Source organism: Clarias gariepinus, chromosome 4 (genome assembly GCF_024256425.1).
Source record: "Clarias gariepinus isolate MV-2021 ecotype Netherlands chromosome 4, CGAR_prim_01v2, whole genome shotgun sequence".
Taxonomy (NCBI): domain Eukaryota; kingdom Metazoa; phylum Chordata; class Actinopteri; order Siluriformes; family Clariidae; genus Clarias; species Clarias gariepinus.
Genome location: NC_071103.1, coordinates 26,378,827 through 26,392,120, shown reverse-complemented (window position 1 = coordinate 26,392,120; position 13,294 = coordinate 26,378,827). Strand labels below are relative to the sequence as shown.

General features: G+C 40.1%; 1 protein-coding gene across 2 annotated transcripts in view; it reads right to left on the bottom strand.

Annotated features, from left to right (window-relative positions):
- Positions 1–13,294, bottom strand: part of rbms3 (RNA binding motif, single stranded interacting protein) — a 141,248-nt gene that overhangs the window by 41,329 nt on the left and 86,625 nt on the right. For both annotated transcript variants that reach the window (XM_053493561.1, XM_053493562.1), the window contains exons 5-6: positions 3,897–4,054; positions 2,055–2,134 (exon numbers count right to left, since the gene is read on the bottom strand). In XM_053493561.1, the coding sequence (XP_053349536.1) occupies positions 2,055–2,134; positions 3,897–4,054 (238 nt within the window). The remainder of the gene's footprint in view (positions 1–2,054; positions 2,135–3,896; positions 4,055–13,294) is intronic.

The window sequence follows — 13,294 nt, the reverse complement described above, 5'->3', positions numbered from 1 at the left end:
GTAGCTCGGGGTTCTATCGCGTGTCTGTCTTTGGTCACACGGTGGATGCTAAAAGAACGAGGAGTGGCATGTGGGAGTTGTGTTGAGATTTTTAAAGGTGTTAATGGAATGGCGCCTTTGATCGCCGCATTGGGGATAGCCACGATTACTGTACACTGCTGGAGTTTCCCTGGCAGTGGAACTCTCAAACAGAGCTGGATTTCGTGACTCTGCCGCCGAAAAAGAAAAGGCCACTGTGGGTTCCATGAGAGCCAGGAAAGCCACCCAGACGAGGAGTGTCTGCTGATGCACCAATGATAACTTGGAAGAGCCAGTTTGGCTGAGAGGTGCTGTTCAAGGAAGCTCGCAGAAGCTGCTGCCCACGTGGGCCACCAGTCACCAGCCTGTGCCGTGTTTGTGGTGCCACCCACCACCCATGCATCAAACCCATCATTATACACACACACACACACACACACACACACACACACACACACACACACACACACACACACACATATACTGTACAATAACACATATAACACATATATAGACAAATCTTGTTTTTGATAAAAAAGCACTTCAGGGAGTGCATTTCATGGGGGAATAAACCATATTGTCATAGATTATGGTAATAATCATAACCAGCATAAGCATAACCAGTTTTATGCTTCATGCTTGAGAAAAGTACAGTCGTTTTAAAATCCAAGTAAATAAAACTCTAATCCCAGATTGCATTCGGTGGACATTAGACAGATACCTCATCATTACTACCATGCAGATTATTGATGTAAATGTCCAATGCAACATTGTTGTCCATTTTATCAACAGTTATCTATTTCATACAATTTTAAGAAGAAAAACAACTGACATCTAAGCAACCTGGAATTGTTTTTATCTAGTTCAGCCAATATTTCCATTTTTATATTTTGTAAAATTGGTAAAAAAAAAGCAGTGATGCTGTAAACATACTGTAAGAGAGATTTCATCTCGCCTCTGGGACAGCTGGTTTGATAGGTCTAAACGCATAAGTACACACAAAACACAAATGCAAGCACTCACAGATATACACACTCAAGCTCACACATAAAAGCAGTAAATTGAAGCTTGACAGAAATGGGAGGAGGTTGCAGGCAGTCTGTTAGAGAGAGAGAGAGAGAGAGAGAGAAGAGATGAAGCTATCCATCATCCACCTGCCTCTGCCTCTGACACTGGGCGTCACACTACACATTGCAAATTATACAGCTACTGCCAGAGTCACAGCCTGTGCTTGCTCTCCCTCTGTCTCACTGTCTTGTTCTCTCTCTCTTTCTCTCTCTCTCCCTCTCTCTCTCACTGCCATATGCTTTCCTTTCCATTCTGTGAAAATAAACAGAGCCACACATACATTCAGAGATCAAAGCTATACACACACACATCACTCTTTGCCGGGCGTTCTGCTCTACCTGTAGGCAAAGCTGCATGACAGATTGGAAAAAAAAAAAAATCCAGACCAGCACTGGAAAACACATCATGGCCTTATGGGACACATGGTCCTCTGTTTACATGTTTATGTAATTAAGGGCAAGTCACCGCTTTCAGAGAACTTTTATACACATACAGAACCAGTGGCATTAATGCTTAACTATTCAGTTTGGGTTTACCAGCAGACTATGACTCAAGCTGGAATAAATCACTACGAACACAGTGAGGCCAATGACCATGTCAGTGAACATTTTCTAGACAGTTTGGCATGTTTATGGTCTCAACTTAGTTCGTGTCTGATTCCTATCCCATGAATGTGTGTGAAAGCTATATGGACTCATTATGACTGCTTGTAAACAAACTTTAGCACATTTGAAAGCATCTACGTGAACACCTGCCAGCACTTTACTGTGGTGGTGGAGGGAGTTAGTGAGCTCATTCATCCAGCCTCTCTGTAGAGGCAACAAGGTCAAATGCACTGCCTAAAGACGCCAGAACACAGGTAGTAGCACTTTGCACAGTTGGGATTTGATCTCTGGACCTTTGCAGTGTTTTACCGAGACAGCATTGTTCATTTGTAGTGCAGAGCAGCATTCAGCTGTCAGTCATACCTGGCACTCCTGGAGGGGTTTTGAGGAACTTGCCGTTGAAATGCTGAATCACCACATCACATTTCTCAGTGGACTCCATCCTGAGAGGCAGAGAGGTACCCGGGGAGGGGGGGAAGAGGGGGGAATGGGGTGTAGAAAAAGAGAGAGGCATATTTAGGAGATTCGTGACTATTTTAACTCTCAGAAATGACTCAGCTTTGAAAGTTTCAATCTTTCGTTTCTTCATTTGACTGTTTATAAAAACTATAATGTAAGTGATGATGAGAGTTAACTTAATACGTGGATGTTCAACACTGTTAAACGAATTTATAATTGGACAATCTATATGTGTCATAATTAACTTAAATTAAGTTGTTTACGAATGGCCTCAGAACAAAAAAGAAATGAGTAAAATAATTTTACAACCGCATGTACTTATTTATTATTTTTATAATAAAATATTCTTTCATATTAACTTCTAAGAAACACTGACAAAATTCACAATTTCTCTATATTGCATTGAGTGGTGCATACATGACTCTAACTCGATACCTTAACCAGCATTACTGCAGTGCATGATTTGGTTGTTTATTTGTTTGGTTGTTTGTTTCAAATTAATGCAAAATCATGTTCCTGTTTCATTTTGCGGTTCATTAACAGCAACAATTCTGAAATGGAAACAGAAATGCAAACGTCTGATTATCTTCTACGATTCCCCCATCTGCCCGGTGCATGATGGGACAGGCTTGTGGGGAAAAACAAGGTGCCCAGCACTTCACAGTTAATTTGTTTGACTAAAGCAGTAGATCGTGCAGGTAATATGATGCATGTTTTGTATGTGTGATTGTGAACACAGCAGACACCCATATACTACAGTAGTCCCATCTAAAATACACAAAACCTTCAAAAAAAAAAAAGGAAAAATATTACAGAATAGCAGACTAGAAACATTTTGCATCATATTAACCGCACTTTTCCTAGTTTTATTAAAACTGCAGTTAAATTCATGTTGACATCATTTATACTTGATTTGAAGTCATTAATGTTCAGATTAAACCTATTCAGTTCAATTATAATAACTTAATAGTGCTAGTGCTTAATGATAATAATAACTACTTAATCACAGTAGGTAATTACGAGCTTCACAAAAAAAAACACAAAAGAAAAAAAAACCCACACACAGGTTTGTTCACAGAGGCTCTGTAGGTTTAGACTAAACGGTTACATAGGTCTAGAGTCGTAGAGTACATATGCAGGCAATTTGAGACACAGTGTATGATATGGGGTAATTATTAAAACAGCCAAAAGTTCGGATATAATTCTGATCTCTTCAGGGATATTTCAATGTTACAGGAAAAGAGAGAGAGAGAGAGAGAGAGAAAGAGAGAGAGAAAGAGAGAGAGAGCATACAAGGGTTATTTAATGTTTGTCTCTAGCATTTAGCCTGGCTCTCTAGTGTGTTTGCACTCTTCTGTGGGGCCCCATTCAGCTATGTTCACCCAATCATGGCTGAATGGCTAATTGGTTGGCTGGTGCACACACACACACACACACACACACACACACACACACAGTGAGTGAGTGGTGGAGCGTGAGTCTCTGTTGGGATCTCTTACACAGTCAGTGACCCTGAACACCAGCCAACACACGCACCGCAGGGAGGAGAGTATGGGAGCAAAGAATGAAAGAAAGAAAGAAGGAAAAAAGAAAGAAAGAAAGAAAGAAAGAAAGGAAAAAAGAAAAAAAAAAGAAAGAAAGACTGGTACACCTTTACAGTTCAAACGTTTGAAGACATTCTGCACCATTCAGTAGTTAGGTTAATCACACACACATGAGCTGGTGTGTGTCCGTGTCCATGGATACCTGGCAAAGCCGACTCCCCGGCTGACTCCACTGGCATCCCGTAATATCCGTGTAGAGATGACATGGCCGAAGGGCTTGAGCATGTTCTCCAGCTCCTGCTCATCCATGGACACAGGCAGGTTGGAGATGTACAGGTTAGTGGGATCCTGCTCCTGTTGCTGTGAACAACCACACACACACACACACACACACACACACACACACACACACAAAGAATAAAATGATTAGTTTCGTACATGTGTGTGAAATCATTGAACAGGCCTTTGTAAAGCGCGCTTGTTCGTAATGCCCACATGACACATCCATTACTGAGCGGCTTTACTGACTGTAAGGTTGCCTTACATTTTTACATCATTACATTATCCTTTCAGTTAAAGTCAATTTTAAGAAATGATTTGTGGAGAATAAACACATGGCTCTTTTCGCCTAAAAGCACATTCCTTGGCAGCTGTCCTCATGCTCATAGCTGGTTTTATATGCGAACTTCCAGAGTTTTTAAGCCCGTCTCGTTTCAGCGTAATTGTCCCACTGCTCTCTGGCTGAGCTCTCGGGTGATTATTGGACAGAGGGATAAAAGGGCAGCAGGGGGAGGGGAGAAGTGAGCCACTGAAAGTGAAAGCTATGTGGAAATAAGGAACGGGGGAGATGGAGGGATTGTGTGCCGTTCTACACACACCAGGGTTGAGCTGCTGGAATTTTACTGCTCTGGTAAGAACCGCTCCCAATGAGAATATGAGGCTTAGTAAATAGAGGACTGGCAGGAGAAAAGAATTGGTGTGAGTGTCAAGAGTTTAAGGCGCGAGTGTGCTGGAGAAAGAGAGAGAGAGAGAGAGAGAGAGAGAGAGCGTGCGAGAGCTCCTTATTTCACCTACACTGGACCGTTTGCCAAATTTGGAAATGTTCTCAACTTTTCCACTTAGAAAAGCTAGGTTCAGTTCCTGCACCAAAATGCTGCTTATGTGGAACTAAAAACTCATTCGGGAAACTCAAGCCCAGCTAACAAATAGCATTATTAGTACATTCGCAAGTATATGTTCACGCACCACAGAAAGTTTATGGAAAATATGGAAACGTTAGCAATAATGTCCCTCCAGGAAAAACGTTGCATTATTAACGTTGTAGAAATGTTTACCACTGTTACATCAACATCTTTTTCAAACGCTGAAAGAACTTGGAGAACCAAGGAAAAGAGAACAGTTGTAGAATAAATGTTGCTGTAAATCCTACAATGCTACCCTCTGCCATCATCGTCTATACCGCTTCATCCTGTATTCTGGGAACGCCTAATCCAGTCATATCCTAATCTGCATGTCTTTGTACACGGAGAAAACCAACCAAGCACAGGGAAGAACATGCAAACTCCATGCACACAGGGACGGGAATCAACGCTGGCTGGGAATTGAACCTGGACCCTGGAGGTGCAAGGCCACAGTGCTAACCACTACACCATTGTGCTTTCGGCAGCTACAGTACACACTCACAATACAATACACAACCATAAGGAACCTACACAGTGTTGGATTGTGTGTGCGTATTGTCTTTAATAGTTGCATGTTTTGTATTAAAGCATTGAACTGGTCAAATATTCACAAACGGAGGCGAACCTTGTAACCTTCTCCACAGTAATTATTACCTTTAAGCTCTGCACTAGTAAACACACACATCTGATTATATCATAGTTCAGTTGTTAAACCAACAAGCTATAAAGGAAAGAAAAAAAGAGTTTTCCGATCACGCCAGAAGCAGGGCAAGAGGTTGAGAGAAAGAGAGAGAGAGAGAGAGAGAGAGAGAGATGTATAAGTGCATGACACAACCAGACAGTTCTGTCCACGTTTGAAGCGCCGACCTGAACATGTGTGACAGTGGGCCTTGACACAAAAGGGAAGGTGACAAATCATGAAATGGGCTTGCAAGATGGGGTGTGTAGGTGCAAAAATAAGCTAGTGTATATAGGGAGGAAAAGAAACCTGGCAGGAGAGTGAGAAAAATATTAAGTTAGAGAGCAAGCAAGAGAATTGAAGAGCTGAAGCAAAGCAGAGAGTGATATGGTAGGGGTTAGCAAGAATGATAGCTTCCCGCTGCGAGTTAAGAGCGCTATTTGACGTTCATGTCTGCACTGTGAGCTGGTAAAGGTTCAAATGCAGACCAGCCCTGCAGGCGACAATTACTTCTTCTTCTTTTTTTTTCCCTTTGTAAGTGACTGTGATTAAAAGAGCAATAGCGCTGCTTTTTATGCCATGTAAAATGGCATGGTTTTCTTCAGGCCAGCAGCTCCTTCCACCCACTCTCACTATCTCTCATACACCGACATAATGCACCTTCTTAATAATGATATTAGCCAGAGTTTTTTTAATGAGAAGGGGTTGGGGTCATATCATTTTTAGGTTATACAAAAATGTTGCTTGTTGAAGAGTGACAAGCTGGAGAATCATAGCAGTTACGAGGAGTGGAAACACTTTCCCGAGTGTCAATATCAAGAAGAGTGAGGAATTTCCTAAGGAACTGGCATTGCCAAAAGTATGAATGATTCATAAATTTGAAATGAAAAACACCGCCTTCTCCCGGAGGACCTGTGAACAAGATTCAAAAACGGTTTGAATTATGCCAGACTCTAAATGAAAAAAAAAAAAAAAAAAAAAAAACATAACCAACTTTTTGATATAAATCCAAAGTATTCCAAAATGATCATGCTTTGGTTTATAGCTTATGATATCTTATGCTTCTACTCTGAAAGTGCAAGTGAAGTAAATGTGTGTACGTAGGTTCAGATCATAGCCTGAAGACAGACTGTTTCTGTTTCTCCTGAACTCTGAGCTTTGGCTCTTATGTGTTCCACAAAGACATAAACTGCAACTGCAATCTCAGGATGAAAGAGAACAGGATCCTTAACTCTTCCAAATCTCAAATGCTGCCACTGGCATCAATAGGCCTAACTCTTTCTGTTGTGGCAAGGACCTGAAAGTAATCATGTTTATGCTTTTTGGGTCTGTATGTGCATACATGTGTCCAATTATATATCTGTATGTGTGTTTCTGTTTTGAGAAAAAAGGTCTGGATTATTTCCTCTGGCATGTATGTTTTAAACACATGTATTATGTATGTATGCTGGTGTGTGTGTGTGTGTGTAATCCTGTCAAATATCAAGCCCTGAGTATGGACATGCGAGTTGACACATGGACACCTCCCCCATACACACTCACACTACTAAGAGCAACAGATCAAACATGCTGTCCAGTGGATCTGACATGTGGTGCGCATGGGACTGATCAGAACTATCCATCAAAAACAAGTGCACACACATGCGCACAGTACCTTAGGTCTGATGCTATTACCGTGTCATCATGTGTAAATCAGAGCAACTAAAATCACAACATATATAATGTTGGTGTGGCAGAAATCTAAAAAAACAAGCAAAAAACTGACCTGCTCATTATATATTGAAATAGTCACAAATAGTCCCAAGTCGCAGAAAAGTTGGCTTATATTTAAACATTCTACCACAGCCTGGAAGAGTTACAGTAAGGTGTCCTTGCTTTTGTCATTGTCTGTGTGTGTTTGAGGAGATTTCAGCAAGCATCTGCGAATGTCACAAGAGCGTGCACGTCAGCTGGACCTCTCTGTACTCTGACCAGCCTGCCTGCTCTCATTTTAATCTTCATTAATCACTCACTACACTTGGTATCACTGCTTCCTCTAGTAAACAGGTCTACTTACAATGACAAGTCACGTCCTTGAAGCAAACTTTAATGCGACAAATAAATGGATTCGCTGTCCAAGTAATCTCACAATATAATTTATGAATCTGTAATGACAGCGTTATAAATACTTAATAATCCATAAAGCATTGCCTCATCAGAGAATCAGCTGCAGATGTGAAATCAAGGTCAGATTGCTTGCTTGCTTGCAGGATGACATGCTGTATCAATGTGGACTCAGGATTACAAAAATTGTCACTAAACCGTGTCACACTTTATAAATAGTTAAAGGAATAATCATGGCTGTCTTAAATGAAAATAGCGTTTAAATACATTGGTGATAAAAAATGTCCCAGCTCTGCACGCCGACTGTAAAGTTTGTCACCAACAACATAAGAACAATCTAAGTAATTAGTCAGGGGTGGTATCTTTTAAAGTTGCAATGTAATTAATATATCTATCTTCTTTACCCAACTCATACAACTAATTCTGGTTATTCCTACGGTGATTTTCAGGGAAAAAAAACAAGGTAAATTTGCCCTAAATACACCATAATTCGAAAGATTCCAACTCGATTTCACTCGGTGGGACTGTAGAAGCCCCGTATGAGTCTTAGCTGAACTTTGGAATGCGTTTTTGCACAGAACCCGAGTTGTGGCCCTGAATACTTACAGTGTATTCACGTTCTGGGTGACAGAACTCCATGGTTAGTTTGCAGAGCAGGAAAATTTATAATGACAAAGACCTATGGTAATGTACTTATATGCACTTCAATTTCGATTTAAGACAGCCTTGGAAAAAAAAAAAAAACTGAACTATTCCTTTAAGAATAGGACCTGGGGTAAGATGTATAGCCTTTCTTCAGTGAGTACAAAATCTGATGAATTACTCCAAGTAGCTCAATTCCAATAAATTTTGGATGAGATAGGGTTGGCAGTTTGGAGTAGTAAAAAATTTAGAGCAGGTGTGGACATTTGTCCACTGTGTCCAAGCATGTGCATCGACTGCAGTGCTGTTCCTAGAGATAGCAGCAGTGTTCAAGTACAGTACTGTACATGTTTCACAGTGCCTAGTTCCCCTGAGGATGGAGAAAACGTCACCACGCCCCGCTATCTCCCACACTGCTCCATTCATCCCGCCTGGGTTACAACCATCACTAACAACACACACAAGAAACCCATGCTGAGCCCATTAGCCTGGGAGGGACTGCACGCTCTAGTTGGAGCGCTGCCTGGGGAGGCCAATGCACAGGATTTGGAACGAAACCCGGAGAGCCATACAAACATTACAGACACAATCGGGGGAAAAAAAGAGCTGATACAACCTATTAACTCCCATTATGGAAGAGTGTGAACGTTTCCTGCCCTGAATGGGTGGTGTGCGGAGGTATCTCATTAGCTGAGGCAGGCCTTAGTACCACTCAGATTCAGATTTTCGAGGTTTAAAAGCACAAGCCCTTTTTTTTTGTTTGGATATTTGTGTAATTAATGAGGTGTAATGGAATGAAAAATGTAAGGCTGTTCTTGTAAGGAGTCTATGTGGGTGTTGCAATTGCTGTTTATATATCAGGGTTAGATTTTCTGTATAAAAATAAGAACATATTAATTAAATTGAACATAATTCAGTACAAAAAAAACAAACAAAACAAAAACAACATTCATTAATTTTAGGACAAAATGTTTGAATTTGACACTATAGATTAAACGGCTTAAATATCTTTATGAACCTAATCCTCTTAAATCAGTGGTCAAATTGTACTGAGCAACTATCAGGTTTCTCTAGGCAACAGCTTGAGGCTAATAACCATGTCTTTATCTCATCCTCAATATGCAATGAATGCAAATGATAGATCTGTCTCCTGATTGCTTCCTTTCGAATGATGACTCTGTATTGCTGCTCTCATCCTCACATTACCGCATCATCTGACCTGCTTTTACAGCCGCTGGCGTACCAGGCAATCACGCCGCGCCCTCAGTGCAAGCCCCCATGGGCGGGAGATGACTGATCTCATCAGATTTGTACACATACTCGTAACTTAACCTTTATTCTAGTGAAGCTTTTCGCCATGGTGAAGCAGTAGGGGTGGGGTTTCTTTCTGAAACTTTTTGCCATGGAGGCTATAAACATCCATCTGTTAAATATAACTAAATCCCTCAAAGTGGATAAATGTTTACAGTCTGCTGTGATATGGGTTAGAATACGTTCTTAAGACACACAACTTCATTTCTGCTCATTACAATGTTTATCATGTTTGGGTTAAATCGGCATGGTGTAAATTTCAGATGGTTTCTGCCCTCCAGTTGCTTGCTCTCATTTGTTCATTATGGAGCTTTACTCTGCTGCGTGAGCATGTTCTGAATTTGCTGGCAAGTTATCATTTTAAACCATCATTAAAAAAATTATTTTAAACATCTTTCTTTCTTTCTAATTCCCTATGGAATTATGCAGTATATTTTGGATGCACACTGTGGTATTTTGCTAGAATATATTTTTTCTCTATTTCTGAAATATACACACCCGTTTGCTTTAAGTCTGTTGTTGTGGTTGGTTTTTCGGCTGCTCCTAGCACGGGTTTCCCACAGCGGCCCATCAGGTCCGCACATACAGTACAAGCTTGGCACAGGTTTTACGCCGGTTGCCCTTCCTGACGCAACCCTCCTATTTTATCCAGGCTTGGGACTGGCACTGCATTCATTGGCTGGGAATCGACCCCAGGCCTTCTGCATGGCAGGTGAAACACCAACCACTAAGCCACCAGTGCCCCTGGTTTGCTTTAAGTCTAAGTTTAAAATATTAAATCAACTATTTAGACAAGTTTACGTTCCCCTGGTGAATTACATAGTTCTGTCATATCCTTTGATTTATCAAAATGTCTAATATTACTTAAATTCTATTCCAATTCCAATTCCAATTCTATCTACTCTAAAAATACCAGTGTTACTATTCGTTCCGAGTGAGAATACCATTTCAGTAAACAAACTTATGTCTTGTCCAGTGACTTCTACAAAACATGCATGAAACCCACAATGTGAAAAAAACTACATAAGATGGAAACCTTTTTACTACACAAGGTGACATCGGCATCCATGAAAGTATAATGCACCAGCAATCCAGAATCCAGTAGTTTCCATTTGTCCATCTCAAATACCAGTAGAAACTACTGTAACAGAAATGGTACAGAAACGAGGTAGGCCTAGCACTTCTGCTTACTTACTGTATACCTACAGTACAGTACATACAGGTTGACTCTTTTTTATTGGTGCTCATGTTCTTGCTGTCATCTGTAACACTGTGCTACTCAATTTCTCAAACAGAACAGATGTTTAATTTAATATCTCAAATAAATGTAACAGCATCATCAATATCCAGAGGAAAAACAACAGATATACTTCTGTATTTATGGGTGTCATAGCAAAATCTGTACGTCCTTCATATAGCTGCTGAAATTTAAAACACGTCAACAATTTCATTCATCAGTAACAAATTCATCCATCGGTAACGTGATTGCTGAAAATTAATTACACAGCCCTTCTTTCATGTTAAACATAACAATAGTGATGTTGCATGTAGAAATGATGAAGCAGTCTTTTAATGTCACTGCTGTAGCTGCTCTTGTTGTCTCTCTCCATGACAGCTCCCTCTAAGTTGTCATAAAATGAATTATAATTAACTACACATTATCTTGGAATCCCGTTTGGACCAGTTCTTAGTTTTGAACCCATGCTTTTCTTGCACACATTGATGGCCACAATGGATGACAGAGCATCTGCACATTTTCAAGAAACAGATTGAGGAAAAAAATGAATATCAGAACACAGACACAGGTCACACAAATAGCCCTTCTTGCATTGTTTTTGTTGCTGTAATAACTTTTCTCTACTAATTCTTAGAACATAAGCTTTTCTTTCTACGATAGTCAATTGTGTAAATATTAATCTATAAGAGGCGTTCAAGTCAAACCAAGACTTTTGATTATGCATTATACTAGAACACAGTTATGAGAGTAAAACCTTTATTTCTCATCATACTCCCCTGATACACTAATGCACTTATCCCAGGGTTTCATTAGTGCTTGGATACTAATTAAATGAAGGTTTTTTCAGTCGCCCAGAGACATAATCACAGCTAAAATGCTGGACTTCCAGAAACTTCTTTAATAGACCCTTTCCTTTAATGTAAAAAAGCAGCCTGGTTTGTGCAGGACATCATTCTGGCCACTGCACCACTTGCACATTACAGGAACTCGACTAAACAGTCACACCTGCTAAACAGTCCCGACCTCCCAGTGACTTCCACATGTTATATACCATTATACTGTATATAGAAATAAAGTTTGGTTTCACTCTCATGTTGTTACAACAGTGTTCTGCACAATCCAACCTCCTAAAGTAAAGCATGTTTGTTGTGGTTTTGAAACCTGAGTATGACTTCCATCCTTTAACCAGTCAAAGTGTCCCAGTATGGCTGGGTAACAGTCTCTGTCACTGTTCACTGGTTAAGGGGGCAGTAAAAGATAGAGCTTTACTGAAGCTATTGATTCCTTGTAAAGTGACAACTCTTACTTTAATTAGAACTGCCAGCAACAGCTGGTCTTTTATTTAAACTTAATCACCGAATCAGTGTCGTGCGTCTGTTTTAAAAGCAGAAAAAGAACAGAATTAATGTTGCCCGTGAACTGACAGGCGTGCTATGAACAATACAAAATGAAGATATGGAATCTAGTGCATCTGTCTATTGACCTAGAGATTGTTCAGTATGTGTGCGTGTGTGGCAGGTGAGCTGTCATTGTAAGTGAGGATGTAAAGTTGCTGACATTTCAGTGGCTCATTGCAAGCTCAGCTGAATCCAGAAATGGAAAGCACATTTAAAAAAAAAAAAAAAAACTTGCTTGTTTTAGAGACTATATATGTCAGAGCTCTCTTCAGTTTCTACCTTCTCCTCGAGCTCTCCCCATAGTGTTCATCATAAAGATTAGCAGGCCATGAACCATAAAACACATGCATGACTACAAGCTCAATCACATTCTTATAGACTCTCTCTCTCTCTCTCTCTCTCTCTCTCTCTCTCTCTTTCTCTCTCTCTCTCTTTTCTGACATATAAAACCCTGACCGTGTGGTGCTACTCTGTATGGCACCCATCCATCACTATCATTTTTCAGCCATGCTTGTTGGGAGCCAAATGAATTTATGATGCATCACCTAGATGTACAACTGGGCTCACTGTGTGTGTGTGTGTGTGTGTGTGTGTGTGTGTGTGTGTGTGTGTGTGTGTGTAGGCGTGCATACATATGCGTGTGTGTTTAAGTCTTGGTGAGGATGTTAGCATAGTTGCAATGAAATATGTCCTATACGATTAATTTAATGAGGAGCACTCTCTTCTAAAATAAAATAAAATAAATATTGTCCCCTTATTGTAAAACTACTTCAGGGAATTCTAACTTGTTAGATATTTCTTATGCAGTACAAGTAATATAAATAAAATATTTACTATATTCAACAATATAATATTGTACTGTAGTCTTACTCTTGAGGCCCAATCTGATTAAATAAGCTAGTTTACATACTGTACACTAAGCATAAATGACAATGTCATTGCCATCTTGGGCTTTTAATTATATCTTTTATTTGCTCATTTCTGGGTCAAAATGGTTATATAAATGCATATTATACAAAATATTCTTGGAAACCCCCAAGAATTTGGACG